This window comes from Strix aluco, chromosome 14 (genome assembly GCF_031877795.1).
Source record: "Strix aluco isolate bStrAlu1 chromosome 14, bStrAlu1.hap1, whole genome shotgun sequence".
NCBI lineage: Eukaryota > Metazoa > Chordata > Aves > Strigiformes > Strigidae > Strix > Strix aluco.
Window position 1 is genome coordinate 12160072 of NC_133944.1, and position 23221 is coordinate 12183292.

General features: G+C 37.2%; 2 protein-coding genes across 15 annotated transcripts in view; one reads left to right on the forward strand and one right to left on the reverse strand.

Moving 5' to 3' along the window:
• The window catches only part of CEP89 (centrosomal protein 89), a 41601-nt gene that overhangs the window by 11903 nt on the left and 6477 nt on the right, over positions 1-23221 (forward strand). For 5 of the 13 annotated variants that reach the window (XM_074840120.1, XM_074840121.1, XM_074840122.1 and 2 more), the window contains 6 exons: positions 1141-1256; positions 2867-3047; positions 3971-4138; positions 4807-4948; positions 7618-7707; positions 21454-21623. In XM_074840120.1, coding sequence (XP_074696221.1) covers positions 1141-1256; positions 2867-3047; positions 3971-4138; positions 4807-4948; positions 7618-7707; positions 21454-21623 — 867 coding nt within the window. Of the gene's footprint in view, positions 1-1140; positions 1257-2866; positions 3048-3970; positions 4139-4806; positions 4949-7617; positions 7708-9463; positions 9719-14329; positions 14664-15316; positions 15386-15672; positions 18264-19421; positions 19596-19674; positions 19754-21453; positions 21624-23221 lie in introns of those variants that run through there. The other 8 variants (XM_074840125.1, XM_074840127.1, XM_074840126.1 and 5 more) reach the window with 8 other exon arrangements.
• LOC141929960 (E3 ubiquitin-protein ligase RNF182-like) lies at positions 9840-21528 on the reverse strand. 2 transcript variants are annotated; one of them, XM_074840136.1, is made up of 2 exons: positions 21316-21528; positions 9840-13188 (listed from the first exon to the last, which is right to left on the reverse strand). In XM_074840136.1, the coding sequence occupies exon 2, from the start codon at positions 13170-13172 to the stop codon at positions 12450-12452; it is 723 nt and encodes a 240-aa protein (XP_074696237.1). In that variant the 5' UTR covers positions 13173-13188; positions 21316-21528; the 3' UTR covers positions 9840-12449. The 2 variants fall into 2 exon arrangements, with proteins under 2 accessions (XP_074696237.1, XP_074696236.1); XM_074840135.1 differs by lacking the exon at positions 21316-21528 and adding an exon at positions 14655-14732.

The following is a 23221-nucleotide window of genomic DNA, read 5'->3' on the forward strand; positions in this document are numbered from 1 at the left end:
AATTAATTTTTAAGATTTTTAAGCAAACTTTTAAGATTACAGATCTTAAGGAAAAGTTTTTGTTCCCCTCAAGCAAGTTTTGCTGAAGAGTTAGCAGGGTCATGATTATGTCTTGTTGGAACACTGCTGATGTGCAATTCCTGAAATAATTTTGGAGTAAAGGTTAAGTAGTGAATGTGCAGTGTTGCACCTGAAGCCCATGTAATTCTGTCCCTGATCTTGTAGGTTACATGCTTAACTTTTACACTTCCACGTGTAGTAGGAATGTGCCAGTGACTTCAGTTTTTCATTAATATAAAATGGTATTGGAATATGGCATTAGAAGAATTTGATGTTCTTGAGAAGTGAAACAATGCAAACATAATGAAATGAAGTAGTATAAAATACATATAAGGCTTAATAGCAATTTACCTGAGTCAGGCGTTCATCAGTTGGTAACTTGAGATGGGGAAGAGACTGGTCGTACTGGTTCATCGCAAGATGATTGTGAGCTTTTTAGGGCAACAGCTATAAAGATCTTATCAATGCATATAAATGCCTGAGGGGAGGTTGTAAAGACAGAGCCAGGCTCTTTTCAGTGGTGCCCTGTGACAGGACAAGAGGTGATGGGCACAAACTGAAACACAGGAGGTTCTCTCTGAACATAAGGAAACAGTTTTCCACTGTGAGCATTGCAACAAGCTGTGCAGAGAGGTTGTGGAGCCTCCATCCCTAGAGATACTCAGAAACCATTGGGACGTGGTCCTGGGCCGCTGGCTTTAGGTACCCCTGCTTAGGCAGGGGGGTTGGACCAGATGACCTCCAGAGGTCCCTTCCAACCTCAGCCATTCTATGCTGCTACAATTCTAATTCACACATACAAATTTTTACTTCTTTCTGTAGGGAATTTTTGCTTTAGTTAGTCAAAGATTTTAAACATTATTTAAAATATTTTACATTTTGAGGGTTGTGAGTTCATGTCTCTAATAAGCTTACCTTGAGTCCTGACATTGCTTTCAATTAGGGTTTTTAATTTCTTTCCTTAAAGAGATTCAAATATGATTTTATAAGTTTACACTGTTGGAATTCAGTTGTGTGTTTTCTTTGGACATAAGTTAATATTTGAATTATATTTTTTTTATAAGCTGTTTGTCATTGCAGGCAGCAGCTGCAAACTCAGGCCAAGCTGGTCTTGGAAGAAAATGGATTGTTGATGGAGCAACTTGAAATTCAACAAGCTAAAGCAAAAGATAGTCACAGACAACATGTTAAAGAAGGTAAAGTGCTTGAGTTGCTGGTCATTTGAACTACACCAAAGATGGTACTGCAGGTTTAGTTGTTTGGTTTTTTCTGGGTTTTATTTTGTTTGGGGGTTTTTGGCTTTTTTTGCAACTTCATATATGCCTACAAAGCATCACTGAATGCAGGTAATACTAATATGAGATCAAGCTCTGGATGTCAACTGATACTGAAAAGAAATGTCAGTATCACCTATTGACTCTATACAGCATACTCCATTTTGACCTGCTTCCTCTGAAAAAGTGATAAGAACTGCTAAACAGCAATACACTCATTTTCATAATTTAAGAGCACTTTAAATTTTACAGGTTGGAATTTGTGAGGTATTATTTACTTGTTTAAATGTTCAATTTAGAATTTGTAAGATTTTTTAATTTTCTGCTTTGTAACTAATGTTTATAATTTCATATACTTAATTATAAATAGCATTATTTGATTTTAGACTTTTGTAATACTGCTTAAATTTACAGGCATCTTCAAGTAATAATTTATCACTGTTTTATCAGAGGTTTGTATTTGCTTGAATTCAGAACACTTGGTATTCCTTGTATTGCCTGTAAATATTATTTCTTGACCAAGATTATTTTTCTGCTGATTAGTTACTTTTTGCATCAGTAGATTCCTCTGGATGTTTCTTGTAAATAGCCTTCTGACTGGAACAAACATGTTATAGTTTAAAATCCCAAAACTGAAAGTAAGATTTCTTAGTGAAGTTTAAAAAGCAAAACTGAATCTTAATTGACAGATCAGGATGTTCTGAAAAATGTTTAATTATGTGCAATTAACTTCACTGATGAGAACAATTTCTTTAAGTGAACCTACATAGCAAAACTCCAATCCTGAAATTTTTTATTCATCTGCCATCTAATTCCATAAATGCTTTCTCCTTTTAAAGTTCGAGTTTCGTATTTAGAGTTTTATCTCTCTATATCCATCTTTGTTTAGAAGATAACAACTCATCATACCCAAGGCCAAAGGCCAGATAATACCCCAAAATCAGGTGTTCCTCTTCCCAAATCTCAAAATAGCTTGATCCAGTATGAGTTGTTAGAACATCCCTGGTAAACACTGACAGATTTTGTTATCTATTGCTGGAGTTCTCACAAGGAAACAAGAGGCCTGATCTTCTTTTCAGTTCCTACAACTGTTTTGGCAGTGTATCCAGTGATTGAAATACATACTACAGGAAAAACTCAGAGATCAGTGAACAGAAACAGGCCAGTCTCTAGATGTGTGCCCTATCTACTAAGCTACAAAAGTCATGTTCCATTTTTGGTTCTTTTCCTGAATTGGTAAAATCTGATTCAGAGGATTTTTCAGAGTACAATGACATTTTGATGAGCAAATGGCTTATAGCCCTGAAAAGAAGCAGTCTTGAAGTTTTGGCACTTTTCCAAAACAAACTGCTTGAGACAGCAAAAAAACCCCAAACCTCAAACTGTTAAAATACAAAACAAACTGACAAATCCACTGTTACATAATGCTATGAACAACTAGGAATTAACATATTACTGGTTTAGTTGGGAGTTTCACTAGGTAATTGAATTAATTCTGCTGTACCCAGTTTTGGTTTTTTTCCTCCCAAAAGCTTCGAAATTGACCAAACAGATAATAATCTTAGAAGATAAGAAACAGAGTCAAGAAGAAGAGATAGCAGAGTACCAGAAGCAGGTGGAAGCTTTGCGTTCCACTTGTGAAGAGCTGAAGACCAAACTGGATAGCAAAATAGCAGCAGAGGAGCACTTTGCTTTGGTGAATGATTTAAAAAGGTATGAGTTTACATATGGTGCACAGAGAAACAATTCTGCAAAGCATTCACATGAACAGATCTGCATATGCATCACTTTGTAGGTAGGAGGTGAGTGGAAACTTATGCTGGTAATCTAGGAAGATAACTACCAAAGTAGAAAGAAAGGTAAAGAAATATTTCAAAACTACTGTCTCGCTTTTTGTAGACAATTAAAATTACAGAAGGAAATTCCACATCTAGAGACATCAATAGGAGTGTTTCTACCATAGAGCACGTACTGCTAAATGTACCTTTTTAAATAATAGAAGGCATTAAAAAGACAATTTTTGTCAAATCTGTTTACTTCTATCAACACTGTATATAAAAAGTTCTCATTCTTTTGTTCTCATCTTTGGAAAATGTCTGAAGGATCCTGAAATTCTAAACTAAAAATACTAAGTTTCTCCAGTCTGTACAATATGAAAATAACACGAAACAGCACAACAGAAAAGTGCTGTCATGCAGCATTGTCTGTAAAGTAACGTTCTTCTAAAGACATTCTGTAAATATGTTTGCTTTCAAGCCTTAGGATAGTGCAAGTTACTGTTTCTTGGTACACTGCCTTCCTGAGAAGTTCAGACCTTGTTTTTTTGGCATTAATAGTATTTTTTTTGAAAAAAAAGAGGAAGGGAACACATTTGGGCCATACAGAATATTTTTATAATCAAAATTCTATTTCAAGTATAGTCAGGATGAATTATTTGAATAATTTTGTTTGTATTATGCTTCATTCATTATTTGATATGTCATGAGATTGTAATACCTCTCTGATGTCACCACTGAACATTAAGCATTCTCAGTGTATCTTTTTCATGCCTTCAACATGGGTATCTTGCTGTACTTACCTTTTTAGTGGTGTAGGTCTATACATGATGCCTGTTCTACGCTGTTGGGTTTTTGCAGCCACTTACAACAGGAGCAGGAGAGAAAGCGCTGTGAGGTGGAAGATCTAATGGGAAAGATAGCATCACTGCAAGCTCAAAATAAGAAACTGCTTTTAGAGAAAAATAAATTCACGGCTGACAACAAGATCCTGGAAACTGAGATGGAAATGACACAAAAGACAAACAGGTAAGATCACATTCTCATTTTCTTATATAAAAATACTTGTATTTCTAAAAATAGCAACAGAAATATCTGTAAAAATATTGTCTGACATCTCACAGTGTATAATTTCTACCTATTACAGAAAAAACATGTTTCCTAAACACATCTTTGTCACATCTAAAGGCCTCGTTGTCAAGTAACTTTGCTAAGCTTTGTATGTTTTCATGAACACTTTTCTACGTCTACAGGCAAATTAAGAATATATCTTTAATGCTAGTAGTTAGCTATAGCAAGTAATCATTTGTGTACTCACCAGAAAAAAAGGGTCTTACACTATTTGCAGACCTTCTCATGCATCCGAGTGGTTCAGAGTTGGGCTCGTGATACTTTAAAAAGTAAACCCAATATTGTCGTTATATTCTTAAGAAATGTGACCTTGCAGCCACTGCACAAATTGTTCTTTTGAATCACTGTTTATTGTTGTTATTCACACAACATATTGTAAAGAAAAACAGCCCCAAAAAGTGGGAAATGATACTTTGGCATTGCAAATATTGTGAGCCAGTGCGCCTTTAACAGTATATTTGATTGTTTGAGACTTGTACAAGTTGATTTGCACATGCAGTGCAAGTTCTTTCAATGCCATTATTAATTCCAATCTGAAGATTTTCCTTTTTCTGTTAATTTTATAGGCGGTTAAAGAAGAAAATAGGTCTTTTGAAACTGCAGTTGGAGGAAGCAATGGAAAAAGAAGTTGCAGCCCATCACTATCTAACTAACCTTATTGGTTTGGTGGAGAAGATAGCTCAGGAACGTGATCATCTTATTTTTTTGGTAATTACCTTTAAATAACTAATATTTCTGGAGATAACATAATTAAGCCTTAACTTACATCATCATTAGGGTCTGCAATGGTATATATCAAGTTTAAAAGAATTTTTTAACCTGATTTTAGAGATTGGCTTCAATTGTATTGAAAAATAGCACGCAATCATAAACTTAATACACATTTCTGAATCTAAAGGTAAACTATTATCCTTGAAGTGATCTCTATGGACCTTCTACCATGGATGCACGTGCATGTTATTGCTCCTTTTTGGTGAGCAGTCGTTCTGACAGGCTGGTTGAGAGTTTTGGAACAACTTGTGTTTAGTGGAAGTGTCTGGATGGAGGTTACTGGGCTTTTCACAGGCACACTTGGTTTCCTTTACAAGATCTTAGACACAATTTCAATTTTATATATTGGTACTCTGTCTTCAAAGTGGTCCTGGAAACCATTTCACAAAACTGTGTTAAAATAAAGCTTCTTTTGCTTCTGTTGTTCAAGTAGTAGACAAAGGTTGTCATCAGTGTTGGGTAAAAAGATTCTATAGTGGTTAATTCCTAATTCTAGAAGAGGAACTATGGTGAGCCAACTCAAATCCTCGTCCACTGCAAACTGGACTTTAGAATTGTGAAACTAGGCACAATAAATGTCTCCTAGGAATTAGGGGAACTGGTTCTTTTCTCTCAATCTCTGGCATATCTACTTTCAATTATTCAGCATACCACATTAGAAGTATCACAGAGATCCAGAATTACCTGTAAATACAAGGTGTGCCATTTGGCTTAATAATACCCTAGTAGATGTTCAGAATACTTTTAGCAGTAAAAGCCTGTTTCAGAAGGAAAGATGTCTTAATGGAACTTTAATCACCACAAGGTAGTGTAAACCCTATCTTTGCAAGTGTGCAGTATCTGACATCATATTCTTCCCCTCTGACACCTGCACCTGAAAGTGTAGACTAGAAAATCAAGTTTTGTGCACGTGCAGAAAAACAGAGTAGGACTGTGGAAAGCAGCCCAGACAGGTATAAACTGATCCAGCAATTAGAAGACAGTCCTGTCATGCAAAACAGGATTTATCTCTTCCTTGTGGATCACATTCTCTTGTGTATGTTTATGATGATGACACATACTTACTTGCCATCCATTGTTTCTCTACTTTGTGGCGTAGATACTAAACAGCACGCAAGTCTTGCTTTTTTTTTATGAATTCACTGTGACTGGGCTGACAGTAGAGATACTCTGAAACAAACTTTTTTACTGAAATAATCTAGCATCAGTAAAATCTTTAAATAACCAGTTTACTTTGCTGCCAGGTAGAGCTGAATCAGAACAACCTGTTCCTATTTTTAATTGCTGAACTTAAAACCTACCTTGGCAGAAAGTTAGACTGCAGGTATCTCTTAGGTAATCTGATATGATTGTCTAATGGGAAGGCCTAAAAACCAAAAAAAAATGTAATTAGAATTTAATTTAATGATTATGGAGAGCCACTACTGAGCATAACATATAATTAAAAATGTATTGTCATTCCCCACCTCAGAATTCAGTAATGTCAGGTTTATTTACTTAGTTCAGCTACTGCTATTACCCTAGCCTTATTCTTTTTTAATTCACTAATTGAAGATTTAATCCAGAAGAACAGGGAAAGCAGAAAGGATACAGCACTCTAAGAAATTAGCCTATATTCTTACTTAATGAGGAATAAAAAAAATAAATCTGCAGTAACCACATCTCTACAAAAATAAATGGATAGTCTTAAATTTACTATTTCCAGGAACAGTGACAGCCTACTGCTAAATCCAGAAAGGGTAAAACAGAGCAGCAACAAATTTATTTAAAATAATTTTCATAGTGCAACACTGATGATGAACTGTAATCCTGAGTTAGCAGCTGTCAAAATGATTCTTTTATTGTATTGTATGATTCAGCTACCACACAGTAAATGAAAATGTCACTGACTGAGGATGATGCTTGCATACTCCAGCAATGTTAGTTAATTTTTACTTCTGTGAAAAGAGATGGGTCTCTGGAGAGAGATGGGTAGTTCGAGGTGGTCAGACATTGCTGAGTATAAAACCTGGTTATTTCTCCTGAATGCTTTCAGTGGATTTAGCAGTTGAAACCTCATAGTTTCAGAATTATTTTATTGTCTACAGCTTATGCAGTTTTTGTTTCATTTACTTTCTATATCTGAGAGAGAAAATGTGGTGCTTGTGAAATGATGGAAACAGTCATAAGACAGCAGCATCTCATAAGGCACATGTCAGATTCCTTGGCTGAATCCCTGCCAATTTCAAGGGCTCTTTTGAGAGGAGACTATTAAATCTGACCCAGAAGGCTGAGTCTCATGCATACAAATGGGATCCCTCCATGTACATACATACATCTGTAGAAAAACATGCAGAATTGGTTGGGTTTACAGTATTAGTAGCTATGATCCTTTCAGAATAAAACTGTTTCAAGGTATTTTGTTAGTGAGATAGTATTCGCAGTCAGTCGACAAATTATTAATTAGCCATTATTAGAATAATTTTCAGGATTCTTTTTTCCATCTTCGTTCTTCAGACTATCGGAGCTCAAAACAGAATAGCTCTGTCCTCCTCAGTGTATGTATTTTGTCTGACCTGTGTAAAGTAATGATTGCATTTAGTTATGTGTATACTATATGGTTGCAGGCCAGATGTTTGGAAAATGAGAATCATGGTGTTCTTAACAAAATAGTAGAAGGCAGTCTACGCTTAGGAAGACTGGAAGAAAAAGTTAAGGTAAGCAATATTTCTAAGATAAATATTATGTGAAACATTTTGGGTTTTTTTAATGAGAAAAGTCAGTAGTTAATCTATGTCAGTGTTTTTATGAAAGACAGATTATTTTTAAAAGAGTTTTTAAAAAGCAAAATAGATCATCAGTATAGTTTTCACAAGTATCTTTTTCCATTGTATTTGTACACTGTATGTCTGCCAGGTCATTGCATTTACATCATTACCTGAAGAATTATGACTAGTTGTAAAAATAATTAAAAATTACACTTAATTTGTATTTAATTTTTGTTCTGTAGTGATGCTCAATTATTCTCTCTCCTACTTTTTTGAGGCTGTACCAATGCTTCAACTTGAAGTCCATTACAGTTAGATTTGGCAGAATGAAAAACACCTCTCAAGTGTACAGTGATCATCAGATACTTTCCTATGGCCACAGGGTAGGAGGTTTAGAAACTGAGAGGTGTTCAAACATTCAGCCTCATTAGAGAATACATTATGGGTTATCTGTACAACTCTCTAAACAAATACATAGCACAGTATGTTACTGCAGTGTAACAGTGTATAGCATGAAATACATTTGAAACTTTCATGTTTTAACATCTTTCGTGCTACCACAATTGCTTTTATTGTAAATTCAAAATAGGAAGGAGAAGGCTATCTGGTATATTGGTTTCTAGATACAGAAAATAATACATATTACTTTCAAAAGCTGTTTTGTACTAAGTCAAGTTTGTGCAGTTTACCCTAAAGCGGTCTCCGTACACTGCACTTTTCCAGTCAAGCCCTACGCTGGTATTCCTGCATCAGATGACACAGATGTGCACCACTATGTTAACGGAGACCAGCTGTTTCTGCACTTTCCTTGTAAACACAGCCCAGCAATTTGCAACAAAGGAAATAAACCAAATTGTAGACGTAAACAGAGAGCAGTAAGCTGAAAAACAGCTAGAATTTGTAAGAAACCCTTCATAAAATACCTAAATGCATGAAACACTACCATAAAAGTTTTCTAATTCTACTAATAAAACTATAAAATGTTTTTAGCCATTTTTCATCCTCATTCATGTCTATCTAAATTCAGAAAACATCTCCTCTACCAACACAGTGGCGGGTATTCTTCTTAAATACAGATTTTCTGCAATTTAATAGATCTGTGACTATTATAAGAGAGAGAGAGAGAAGAGACTTGCATAAAATCAGGAATATTTACATGTAGTACATGCTGTGAATTTTAAGTGCAAAAGCAAATAAAATCCTTCTTAACCCGTCAACTGTTAACAGAAATTAGAAAGAACAGCCTATAAATAACGTTCTTAAATATTGCTCTTTATATTTAGCAAAAGTAAGACTAATCTACTTGCAAAACTTTTTTGTTCTTAACTTTTGCCAGTAACGCAGAGGGCTTAAACAGTCACAAAACACCTTAAAATATCATATACTACTTGGTTATAGTATTAACTGAACTTTGCCAAAAGCTACTATCATTTCTTTCTTTGCTGAAAACACCTTAATTGCTTAAACCCCTCCAGTCAGGAAATCTACTTTTCTAAACAGAAGCTTTATTAATTTGTTCTCTTCAGTGATTTATGGGAAGTTACGGGGATTCTTTTGTGTTACATATTTTTTAAAAAAATCGTAGGTCTAAATACATTGTGAAGTTTTTAGTTTGGTTCTTTTCAGTCACAAGACTTGTTTAATCCCAGTATGTAATGCAGTACCTCAAACAGGACAGGCCCTATTGCACCCACTGCTTTTTCAGGTGCTGCTGATAAAAATTCAGGTGAATGTGAAAAGGCAAAAGGATTCTTCACTTCCAAGATCTGTTTGCCTCCACAGTTCATGCACAATTCTAACAACCATGAAACCTGAACAGCAGCTTACTTTAAGACTACGTACTTCCTACTTATTTGAAGGAGATAGGTTGGAGGTCTCGTTAGCCTGATTAACATAGCTCATTAGTGCTGTTTAACATCTTTGTTGGCAACATGGACAGTGGGATCAAGTGCACCCTCAGCAAGTTTGCCAACACACCAAGCTGTGTGGTGCGGTCGACACGCTGGAGGGAAGGGATGTGCCATCCAGAGGGACCTGGACAGGCCTGAGAGGTGGGTCTGTGCAAACCTCATGGGGTTCAACAAGGCCAAGTGCAAGGTCCTGCACATGGGTCGGGGCAATCCCAAGCACAAATACAGGCTGGGTGAGGAGTGGGTTGAGAGCAGCCCTAAGGAGAAGGACTTGGGGGTATGAGTGGATGGAAAACTGACTGAATAAGCAACATGCACTCGCAGCCCAGAAAGCCAACCGTGTCCTGGGCTGCACCAAGAGAAGTGTGGCCAGCAGGTTGAGGGAGAGGATTCTCCCCCTCTACTCTGCTCTCATCAGACCCCTCCTGCAGTGCTGTGTCCAGCTCTGGGCCCCCCAACATAAGGAGGACACAGACCTGCTCGAGTGGGTCCAGAGGAGGCCACAAAGATGATCAGGGGCTGGAGCACCTCCCCTGTGAGGACAGGCTGAGAGAGTTGGGGGTGTTCAGCCTGAAGAAGAGAAGGCTCCGGGGAGACCTTAGAGCAGCCTCCCAGTACATAAAGGGGGCTATAGGAAAGGTGGGGAGGGACTCTTGATCAGGGGGTGTAGAGATAGGACAAGGGGTAATGGTTTTAAACTGAAAGAGGGTAGATTTAGATTACATCTAAGGAAGAAGTTCTTCACTGGCACAGGTTACCCAGAAAAGCTGTGGCTGCCCCCTCCCTGGCAGTGTTCAAGGCCAGGTTGGACGGGGCTTTGAGCAACCTGGTCTAGTGGAAGGTGTCCCTGCCCATGGTGTGGGGGGGTGGAGCTAGAGGTCTCGTCCCAACTGAAACCACTCTATGATTAGATCAGCTGGAGAAATACTACTATCAGCTGCTTTAGGAAATCACAAATTGGGTAACTGCCCTGTAAGCTCAATTACAGGATAAGGTATTTAGGAGGTATTTAGCTGTAATCTGCCTCCAGTGATAATAGTACTTAAAATGCATTCATTTTTCTGTAAGGGTGGTATAACTACTGGTAATGAGATGTTAACACTATTTCTTATCTTTGAAATGGGTGTGTTGCATTGGCTTTTAGCCATCTTCAGCTCTTTCAGCAAGATACAAGATAAAGAAACACAAATTATATCATATTAATTAGAGCATACAGTCCTCAGGGTATAGGAAGTGAAAAGCTTCTAGCTTACAGGTTTGAGTGAGGTACAAGTGCCTACAATGTATTCTGTATTCTCTACTACTTAGACATAACCAGGTATCTCAAGTTTACCTTTTGATGAATGTGTTGCCCCGTATCTCAGCAGGCACAAGCTCATCCAAAACTATATTACAGGTCAGATGCACCGTGTATGTGTCAAAAGATTCCCTGGGGCTTCTTCCACATCACTGCAAATGTTATTTGAGGGGAGGAAGGCAGGCAGGCCAGGTGGGACAGCCCTTCTTCACTGGAAACACACAGCACTACCCTACTGCCGGGGCTTGTTCAAAAATCTGGCAGTTCCATTCCCTTTAGGTCACTTCCATTGGAAGTCAGGTTATTTGTGCTTTGCATATAAAAGTGAATCTGGTCTTCTGATCCAGAGTTCTTCCTTTTAATAAATTCTTTTAGAGAAAGTAAATGAACAAAAATCCTGTGGTTTTGGTTTTTCATTGAGAAGTCTCAAATCAAGATCTGGCAGATCTGTTATTAAACACAGAATCACTGTGAGAGTCTTGAAAGCTAAATACCAGGTTCTTGTTAAAATAAAACCCAAAACCATGTTGATTTATATCAACAGCTTTATTACAGATTTTAAACTGTGCATGTTTAAGGTAGCAAATTAAAAGTGATTCTTTTTATAAATACCTATTTTTAGTTTGGGAGTTCGCAATTACTATAAAGTTTGTTTACAAAGTTATTTACTGTGCAAAAAGTTTTGCAAATTATCAGTACAACCATACGAAATTTAGAAAATAACAGTAGAGCAGTATCAAATAGGTTGAATACAAATATTCAGAAAAATAAATCATTTTTGTGCAGGAACTGTGTTAAGGAAACAAAATTTACTTTGGTATTTTAATTATGAAAACAAATGTGGTTCATTTCTACTTTTATATACTTTGGCTTATGTCTGATAATTTTTTAGGCATATTGAATCATGAAAAATATTAACACTTACTTAAAAACTGTTAGTTGGCCCTTTAAGATTCAACTACAAGCTTTTTCATAACTCTTGTAACTCAAAAATCTTCTGAAAAATCTGATTGCAGGGCAGAATATTTAATGCAACTTTATTTCCTTTTGATAATCAGAAAACATCTGACTCAAATCTGAACTAGCTTGTAATGGGACTCTTGGTTTTTTTAACAGGTGATACACAGCATTTCTAATCTCCATCTGTTTTTAAAAATAGTGACAATGTACTTGATAAAAAGAGGGTGGGTTTTTTTCTAAACAGTAAGCACCCTTCAAATATCTGTTCTATTCACAGTTAATGAGACGGTGGTCTAAAATCATCTGTAACTTGAGGATCAGGTGATAGTAACCACCGTCTTTTTAGTAAAAGAAAAACCACACCACCATGTTATCAATTTTGCCAGCATTCACACAAGTTATTGTGCTTTAACAAAAATACATATATGTCATACTATATGCACTTTTAACAGTCTGTAAAGGTTAAAGTTTGTGATTGTTTTATGGTTCAGTTAAAAATTTACCAATTGATAAAACACTGTGTATCAGCTTCGTGAAGAGCAGTCACAAATTCCATGGCAGAGGCACTGGCAGAAGCCATACACGAGACCTACAGTTAGACTGGAGGGAACAAAACTCACACACACAACACCCAGGGTCACCTTCTGAATCACTAGTAAATAGATCCCAAGAGGGAGGGAACCAAAGTAAAGAAAGCCGAGCAGCCATACCAGTATTCTGGGTACGTGCTTGCACAGCTTTGAAAAGAGATCTTGGTCCAGCTGACTCTGAGAACTTTGCGATACTGACTCAGTGCCATGGTCAGCATAATAATCTGAGGCAGTACTTTGACTGGGAGTCCTTGGGGAGTCTCTCTGTACTTCCGTAATTGTAATTACTAAGCAGTTTGACAATCCATGGGAAGAACTCAAAGTCAAGTTTTTTGGTGTTAAAACTACTTCCTTACAGTCAGAATTCCATGCTATTTTGTCTTTTAATATGAGCTTGGACATAATGTTTGTATCATCGGGGAGCCCTTCAACTTCATCTTCATGCAACTTTGTCTCATGGCGGCAAAAGGGACAGCTAACACAGAGAGATCTGTCTCCTATATGAAGGATTTTTGTCAAACATCTAGCACAAATTCTGTGAAGACAATCCAAGATTTTGGGCTTACGACTGTGAACAGTAAATATCTGATAACAGATTTTGCACTCCAGTTCGTCATCAGGCACTTTTTCTTCTCCTTCAGTGCAAGTGTTATTCATCTTTAAATTAGGCACACTGTCAAAAAGAAGAAGTCAGATTATAACAAGTTGTCTCATGGATTCTGAATCTCTACTTCATAATAATTTTGTCAGTCATAAGGTTTTAGTAAAAATAGGTAGAAACCACCTTTATACTGAAGACACCTAGTGTCTCCAACTGTAACTCCTCTCATTTTCATGCAACTTAACCAAACAGGCTGGCCTTAATTTTTGTTCTACCATATTGCTACATAATGCATTTAGAATACAAAATTGTTATTGGTGAAGAGAAAGCATTAAAGGTTTGTTTTTAACACTACCTGAACATTGAGGAACTGTGCATTTCAGAAATGCCTGCAACTATTGCATAGCTTACTCTCTCTATTCCTGTAAACCAGTTGCACACACCAGGGCATTTGAGTGAAACGAGTTGCTTCTTCACCATGTTCCCATCAACTTTAATCTGGATTTAGGGAAAGGTGCTTTGGAGACCATGGATTAAGTCTCACTGCACACATGGCTCTTCTGTCCAGAGATTATTTTACTCTGTTAGAATTTAAATTTTTCCATTGTGGGGCCCTTGAAAATTCAAGGAGCATTGCTGGTTTTGTAATGCAGGCACAGAGGAACCTGCTTCCATGGTTCTGTCAGTCTTAAAGACGGACCTTAACCACATGCAGTTTGCCCCTTATTCTCACATCAAGTGAACGTGAATAAAACTCAAGAGAGATATGTAAAGTGCACTTGAGTCTCACTTTTCACTGAGATATCTGAACACCCCAGAACATCCAAGACACACTTAGCTGTCTTGTTTTCTTATTCTAAGCATATGCCTGGCCTGCTAAAATGTTTTGAGTTTCAGTACATAGTTTCTTTTGGTTAGCTCTGTAAGACTGGAATAGAAAGCATTAGAATTGGTTACTTTTTTTCTTTAACCCTGTTTTGGCACTATCCAATCATGGTCCTTCTGGCAGGAAGGGAAGATGGCACTTACTAATTTGCATTCCATCCCTGGAGAAGACACAGCCAAGGAAACTACCTATAAAACCCATGTAATCTGTATTGCATTTAGAGTTGATATACTGTCAGCAATAATTGTAAGAGTCCTTGAGACATAAAACTTTTTATGATCAAAATGAAATGATACACTTAAATCAGCTTTTGCATCATCATTATAGGTCCCTTCCAACTGAACTGTTCTGTTGCATTAAATATCAAGACAGAACCAGCAAATTACTAAGCATAGAGGAGCTTTATATACAAAAAAAAAAAAAAAAGGTAAAATATATCTTATTTCCTTTTCCCCCCCAACAATTTCAGAATGCAAGGTCAGCACAGCAATTACTTTATGGTGGGTTGTTTTGTTGGCTTTTTTTGTATTCAGCCTTTAGAAGACATACTTTGTTCTTAATGCCATATTCATTTTGTCATCATACTACATCCATCTAGCCATTTGATACTGTTTGGATTGAGGCTTATTCTAAGCAATCATTCAGTACCTACTTAGAACAGGATCCACCTTCCCAGAATTTTTCCATGACCATTTTCTAACCGTGCCTGGTCTCGGTCTTGGGTACAGTAATAGACCTAATGAAGCACTGCCACTAATTTCAGGAGGTCCAGGATGTCACTCGTTAACATAGGGGAGAACTTGAGATGGCATGACGAGGAGAGTTCTGTCTCTTGAGAAGATGCACAAATTTATTCTTTGAATCATGACCATCACAGAGTAGCAGATAATTTTATTTAAACCTCTTAAATTTTATGTCTCTCTTACAGAGATTGTAATCATAATTGAAAAAAAGGCAGATCTCTTACTCAGAAGATGAGAATAAGCAGATTCACCCTTCTGCCCTAATTCTTATCATATAAAAGGTGCTAGAGGAACAGGGGTTAAAGTTCGTTCCTCTTGTACCTATTCATCCCACCTACTGTTATCATCAATATGGGTGGCTGTGTCCTTCTCCTTACATGCAAACTTTGAGCAAACCCAACAGCCAAAAAACCCCACGGAACTACTTTTTCCAGATTTTTTAATTACCAGGCAGGATAACATCTGATAGAATATGCACCCATATCTTTGTCCTGAATTACCAACTGAGAAATACAATGGCCCAGGTAGTAGGGCATATAATACTGCAACACCTGTTTTCCCTTCATTCCAGGACACCTTCAAGATCTTTCAGTCTTTGTGATGTTAGCTGAAGTACACAAAGAATCCCTAAGTGAGTCTTGTAAGTACATGTTACTATTACGTATACTAGGTAGCTTATTCCCCAGAGTTAACAGTGTTTGCATAGAAAACAGAAATCATAGCCAAAATTGAAAGGAAATGCATTCATCTTACTGATAAGGAAACATCACTAGAAACAAGTATTCTTTCCTCCAAGTTTTCTTTTCACACACCTGAGATGGTCTACATGCACAGGAGAGACACACATGCCCAAACTTACTCTGGCTTCTGTCTGAAACTATTTCAGTTTTCTTATACCTCTACTCAATCATAACTGTGAATTTACAGGTAGATTATTTGCATACTCGGCCACTCATACAAAAGTACTGCTACAAATTGGAGAAGAGGTGAATATCCCCAGTAACTCTGGCCATGTATCTCAGACTTTCTGAACCACGCACTGAGTAGAACCTGTCTTTCCATCCTTGCTACAAAGTCATCTGTTCCCAAGAGCTCTGCAATGAATCCTGGAAACAAGGTCCTCTTAGGAGACTAGACAGAACGATGGTACAGTGCCTACCCCACGAGGCTCTGTGGGGCTTGTTTTGAGCATATGGGGTAGCATCATAAACTTCTCTACTAAAAGCTACTACCTGCTGACCTATTGCAGTGTATTCACTTCAGAGGTATTTTCTAATAGGCTTTAGAGTTAGCAACAGACACTGTCTCTATCACAGATTAATTTTTCCTTGCTTCATCTAAATCTCTGTGCTTAGCTTGAGTGATGTCTGTGAGGATGACTAGCAGCTAGAAGCCACCTTCGCTCTCCACAGAAATATTCTTTCAACTCTGGCATGTGGCTTTTGTCTCAGTCAGTCCTATTTAAGCAGTGGATGGGAAACAGAGAAGTGCATTATGTCCGTGTGTTCTCCAAAGAATCGGAAAAGAAAGAGCACAATTTGCTCTTTCCCTCTCCCTCCCAGTCAGAATGGACCTCTGGTTTTCCAGACATAACCCAGGCACATCACTGCAGTAGAGAGTCATATAATGGTGACAAACCCCAAAAGCAAACGAACATCCAAAGTTGCAAAAAAGTTAACACCTCTTAAGACTTTTAAGAAATCCCCTGCCTATTTCCAGAGTTGAGCAGAGGCATGAGCCCTTATAAAAAGCTTATACAAATTCTTCTTTTTTTTTTTTTCCTGTACGCTATTCTTCAAGGATGATTACTTCAGTTTAAGTTTTGCATGTTGGTTCCTTAAGCCTTCTAAAAAGAACAAATTGCTCAGAGGTGAAAATCCTAAAGGAAAATTTTTTAAGCACAGACAGCAGTTTTATGAACTCAAAGATTCTTCTTTAAAAAAAGCACTAGGTTCCTCCTAGAATATTTTTGGGGTTTTCAAAGACAAATAATAAATTTAGATTAACAATTTCTGAATAAGAATAAATGACTACACTAAGCCCCTCTAAAGTACACTTGGTAGCCAAAATAGATAGTTTGCAGAGAAACTAGAATCACCTTAACATTGTATGTAGAAAATGCCAAATTAATAACTAGATACCAAAGTTATGAGTTAGATTAACACCTCAGATTTGTCACAACAACAAACTAAAATGTCATGTTTTCTACAGCAGGATTTTGCATAATTACAATTCCTAACAGGAATGGAACTGGTTTGGGTTTTTTTGTGTGTGTTTGGGTTTTTGGTTGTGGTTACAACCCTTCAGTTATACAATAACTACAGAAATTTGATTTGCTTGCTGCTATCCATGTGCAGTCTCTAAAATAAGACATTGCATGTGACAGCTGATCGCTAAATTTCTGTATTTTTAATGGATTTTTTTTTTCCAAAGTATTAACCTACCACATCTGAAATCTGCTGGTACCTTCTTGAGGTGGAAGAAACCGCATATATCAGAAAGTTTAGTAAATTACTTTGATACTAGAGCCTGAGGAGGAGGAGGATAGAAAATTTCTGTAGGGCAGAGTACTCATTTCACCTCTACAGGAAAATATTAAACTGCTTCCAGCTACATGTTATCACCCACTTCCTGAAAACTGTCATCTCCACCAGTCTGTTTACTGCTACCTGCTTCACTTCAGAGAAAACGGATAGTGGTGGCATGGTATAAAGCAATGCAATTGAGAGTAAACACTTAGCATTAGCACATTTAAGTACCTTTTAAAACTTCAGGGCTAAGTCTTTTGAACCTCTTAGGATAAACCTGCAATTAACAAGAGCAAATATTTCCTAAATGTTGCCTTGATGCTACAAGCCCAATATTTGAGCTATTCATCTGTCCTACTATTGTAGCAGTGCTCTGTTTCATAAAATTAATAAAACTAAGTCACTTGCTGTGTTGCTCAGAAAATGGAAATTCATCATTCCCAAATCTTCCCTCTCAAAAGCTTGCTTTTACCAGGAAAAATCCCAATTACTTAAAAAGAACTTTCTGGCCTTCCTGGTTATAGAGATACTTAAAATTTGACAAGTTCCACCTGCAAGTTCAAAAACCAGGGGGAAGATTAAACAAGTAAACTCAAGGCTTCTCCTCTATTTATGCAAGTTCTGTTCTATAAGGGAATAGAATACTTCATCATACCCCTTTTTAGGGTAGGAGAAGAAAATTAAATGGAAATAGGTTAAAGAAACAGATTAAGATAAGAGTAGGTTAAGGAATAGAGTAAGATAAGAATAAGGAAATATCCTGTATAAAGTGATTTCTGTGGTGAGCTACTAAATTTTAAGATAATTCCAGCTTTAAATCTATTTCATAATATTTGATTAGTTTGCAAAGTGGTTTATGTTCACAGTGCTCATGAATAAAGTAAGACTCAAGTAATAGAAATTTCAATTTCCTGTTCTTGTGTCAATTCTATCTTCTGTCTCAAATACAAAGTCAGTTCTGTTTATCTAATACTAGATTATCTTTTGTCAAAACAGGTCATGTACATGCACGACTATCTCATACCTTTGGACACATAAAGTTTCTTCAGCATAAGCAGCTTCCCCTTTTTAATTGATTTCCCAACTATCTACCTTTCATGTATGTTCCAGTATCTGTCTGCAAATAAGGAAACTTATTTACTGTGGCACATAATACTACAGCTGAATATTTTCTTAATTTTCTTGTCTTTTGAACTTAAAAGTGTCCTCATCTTACCCACATCCTTTTCACTGAGACTGAATAGAGAAACAAACCCTCAACAGACCAGAAATCTAGTGTTTGTGAGGAAATGTTTTTTTTCTACTAACACCATAATACTGTTTGACAAAATACCTTCTTTCACTAAAACTTCTGAATATATAGGTTGTCTCTCCATCTGTGACAAGCCAATTTTACTGGGAAGGTTATGGGTATAAACACTGTCCTTGTCTACTACTAAAAAGGGACTTCCCCTGCCCCAATCTATGACTTCTTACACAGCCCTGCAGATAACTGTCTATGATCTTAATTAATGTATTTCAGAAGTTCTTAGTTGCCATGGGAGACAACTGGCAATGTTCCATAGCACCCAGGAAAAATTTCATCAGGGTTCCCATTACAGGGCTGTTCTGTCAGGATCAGAATTCACTTTTTATAGAGGCAGGGAGACAGTTTTCTTCAGATGGTAGACTTTGATTTCTTTTGGAAGGGATGATACTAATTTTTACTGGTAAAAGATAGTAGAAAAACAACACATGACTGACAGAAGATAGCTTTGTTGCCTCAACAAGGATCTTGGGACCAGATCATTACATGTATCGTGGCCAGCAGACTACATTTGCAGAAATAACGTTTAGTTGGCTTTCTGTCCAGAATTCTTCAATTTCCAGTTTGTAATTCAGTGTAAAAGAATTATGGTGCCCAAGAGCGTACTTTCCTGAAACTCCTTTAGAAGAGTGTAAATCATGTCCTCTTCAGTGCCAGCTGCTGCATCCATGATCATTCCACATCTTGGGTGCCTACTCTATACCTGTGATGCCATGACCTTGGGCAGAGAGCCCTTTTCACCTCTAGAGGAAAATATTACCACTTCCAGCTACATGTTATCACCCGCTTCCTGAAAATCGTCATCTCCACCAGTCTGTTTACTGCTATCTGCTTCACTTCAGAGAAAATTGATAGGAGGTTGTCTTGAACAACTCAAAGCCTGCTGGGAAGGATCTGCGAGTGCCAGCAGCCACGTGTGTTGGCATGCCCGGAACCAGCCCGACCTGGCCAGGCTCCCACGGCGAGTACAGAGGGGTCTAGGCACTCTTCACCCATCCTGCTGAAGGTCTGCCAAGGTAGCTTATGCATTATAAGTAGACCTAGTTATAATCAGTCATAGGAGCAAGATCAGAACTACATACCCCTCATATCTAGTTTCATGTCCTAATCATTAGGTCAGAAGATGGTGCACTTTTGCCCTTTGTGCCCCATTGATTTTGCAACTGTTCTGCACGTGACACAGCTTCAGTGGACAAATGAAGAGCTGGTGTGCTGAGCCAACAGAGGCAGCTATGGGATATGCAGGAGCCACAGGCTTGAGCTGTCGAGGACAGAGGGCAGCTTCACACACTGACCTCCCAGCAGCTGGATGATCAACAACCACTAGATAAAAAATGGATTTCACCAATACTCTGGCTGCTTTCCCTATCAGCCTTTTATGTGTTAAAAGGGAGAGGAAGTTCTCTCTAGTCCTCTGAAATAATTATAGACACTTGCCCTAGAAGGAATTTCAGGTTCTGGGTCTGGAGCTGAAGGCAGCATTTACTGACAGAGATGACAGTTCAGCTGTTGCCCTGTGCTCTGCACTTCCTCTAGGCTAGCTCCAAGCAACCCTCTGCTCGGAAGGAACACGTTTACCTTTATCCTAGCATGGCATTACAAGTGCAGGCATCTAACCCTGTGTTTTGAAGACTTCTCCAGGAATCTAAAAAGTTGATAGATATAACTGGTTAACTTGCAGGCTTCTAATTCTTTCCTTGGAACTGACAGGGAAAAGCTAGGGGAAAAAAGCTACGGAAGTCAGCCTTAAATACTGAATGACTAATGTTCTAGGTAAATATTATTTATCACTATCCTATTACCTCCAGAAAATCAAACTCAAAAATTACACATTTTACAAAAGCTAAAAAGATAACAGTCTGTGGAAAGGATTATATAGCTTGCAGCACATACCTAAAATGCTCTCCCCTTTTTTTTTTTCCTCCTACAAAGGGTATACTCAAACTTTCAGCTCTGATTTAGGTGAACATAAAACCTTAGTGGTTAACACCATAGATAAAACTTTATATTAGCAAGACAGAAATAGCAGTCTTTTCAAAGCTTCACTAAATAGTTTGCAGTTTTATTAAAGGAGGTGCTTCCATCCCAAAACTTACAGCCTATATCAAACATCACATTCTGCAGATACAATAACAGTTTAAGCATTCTGTTTGTAATCATGAGAAAAAAGCTAATATTGGATAATACCTGTTGTTTTCGTCAAGAGCAGCATGTAGAAATGTGTAACAATACGCAAGCCGTATTTTTCAATTCCTCGTCTGCTTATGTAATTTAACGGGGATGTTGTTTCAGAAAGCAAAATCACTTTGTACAAAAAGGATTTCTTGTTTTTGAGATCAGACCAATATATTTGGTTATTATTGCCAATAAGCAAAAAATCATTTGTGCTCACTGAACAGAAGGAACTATTAAATGAAGCAGCAAGATATATCAAAACATGAAGCCACTCTTCTTCCTCTTAGTATTCAGATAACACAACACACAAACCAGCTAACAGAACACAAACACTATTGATAAACAGGACTGTTAGACAAGTGGTAAGCAACACATGCAGTAAAGTGGAGCTTTGCATCTTGGAAAACAAGCCCTTTTTTTTCAGCTAATTCTTTTCACTCGTAAGACAAACATACGGTCTGGTATTCACTGTGCACACAAGTTTTATATGCAGAACAAAGTACAAGTGTAATACCTTCAAATTAACAAATAGGTAAAGAAAAAAAATGTAATGCAACCTACCTGACATATTTAAGCAAGGCAGCACTGATGTAAAGATTAAACCGCAAATTAGCATCTCTAGCTATTTCTTTTGTTGGTAGTGAGTTGTCCTTATTTCTCCTATAATCACATTTTTCCTATTATCTTTAACCCTTACAGGTGTATAAAAAGAAAGCAGCTGGGAAGCTTGGAGATATCAGTCTCAGGATGACTGAGCAGGAGAAAGAATTTGCCGGGAAGACTGCTCAGTACCAGCAAGAAATGAAGCACCTCCAGCGTCTGCTGCAAGACAAACAGGAAACCCTTGATGAAGTGCTGCAGCAGAAGAAGTAAGTCAGTCAGAGGCAGAAGCAATCCAATTAGATCTGACGGGTAAAAGGGGTGGGGGGAGGCAGCTGCACACAGCCTCACATGGTATATTCCGGGTATTTTTTCTCATGTATCTTTTAGCTATAGTGAAAATGCTGAAACGCTCCTCTTAGTTCCCAGCTCCAAGAAAGAGCTTTTGAAGGAGGAGTTTATTCTGGATGACTACTGCTGTTCTTAAGAATATCAATCTCAGCCTAGTCTTTGATGGTTTGTGAGGTCTATGTATCATCAAGATATATGTTAATTATTTAATAGCACCTTCTACTAAAGGCTGAACACTTTTACCCTCCCCACTCAACAGTTTTCAGAATAGTAGGAAATCAAAAGAATCTAATGAGTATGCATATGATGGGTTTCCTTTTGAATCTACCTTACTGTTCTGTAAGTGACTTAGATTGGCTACATACAGAATAAAAAGAAGATCATTTAACAAATTTATACAAGATTATGACTGTCAGTGCTGAAATATCCTTTTAATATAGAGTCCTTTAAAGGTATTTTTCCCCTCTGGTAGTGGAAAATTTCACAGCACATTCACATTATCAGTATACAGGAAAAACTTTTTACAACTGAAGAGAGGTAATTAAGCAGTCATTTTGCAAGTCACCTGTGACATTGTGAAATAATAGATTTAAAGGCATCGGAAAAACAGGGCTTGGTATCATCTACCTTTTATCAGCACAGTTCTTCTCCATTACTTTATACAGTACTATTAAAGACATATGAGTAACTGGGAATTGTACAACGAACATCCCACTAACCTCTAAAATTTGCATGAAAAAACAGTATTTTGACTACTCCACATTTATCTGGAAATAGTGATTTAGGATTTTTAACTAATTAAGTGCCTTTCATACCTCTGGGCTCATGTTACAGTTTTTTACAGTAGAGAACAGCTAGTTAAATTAAGAGGTGTTTTTCAGTGTGCCACAGCAAAGTCCCATAATATGGATCATTCAAAAATTTACTTTTCTAGCCCCAAAGTAGGTAAATGAGGTGATGTAACACAGCTATGTCATACAATTACACTTTCCATACAGTACACTAAATCACTTTTTCCTCTCCAGTCTGAAGTGACTAATTTTTTTCTTCAGTAACCACACAAAATTAATACTTGCAACTAACTTTTAAGCAGCAAGATCTGCACCTGGAACTACAACATAGTAGTCCATTTAACAAGATGATGATGAAGAAAAATGGTTTATGGAAACAAGGACAAGATGAACCTCACAAAGAGATGTCTTTCATTGCTGTAGTCTCCTACGTTAATGAACAGTGTAATTGGTGACTGCCTTTCTCTGGTGGTAGTTAAACCTTAAGGGTTTATTAGAGTGTAACATAATCAACACAACTCTGAAAGTAAAAAGTAATTTTTATGTTCATCTTTCAAGTTGTATTTTGGTTCATCTCATTATCCACTGTCTTCCTTTAATAACTATATTAAAAAAATCTAGATTAAAATGCCACTGATAAGTCAGCTAAATTCTATACCTATATAAGAATATATATTCTTATAAAACAACACCAGTAAAACCAACTAACACCATGGCTTATACTG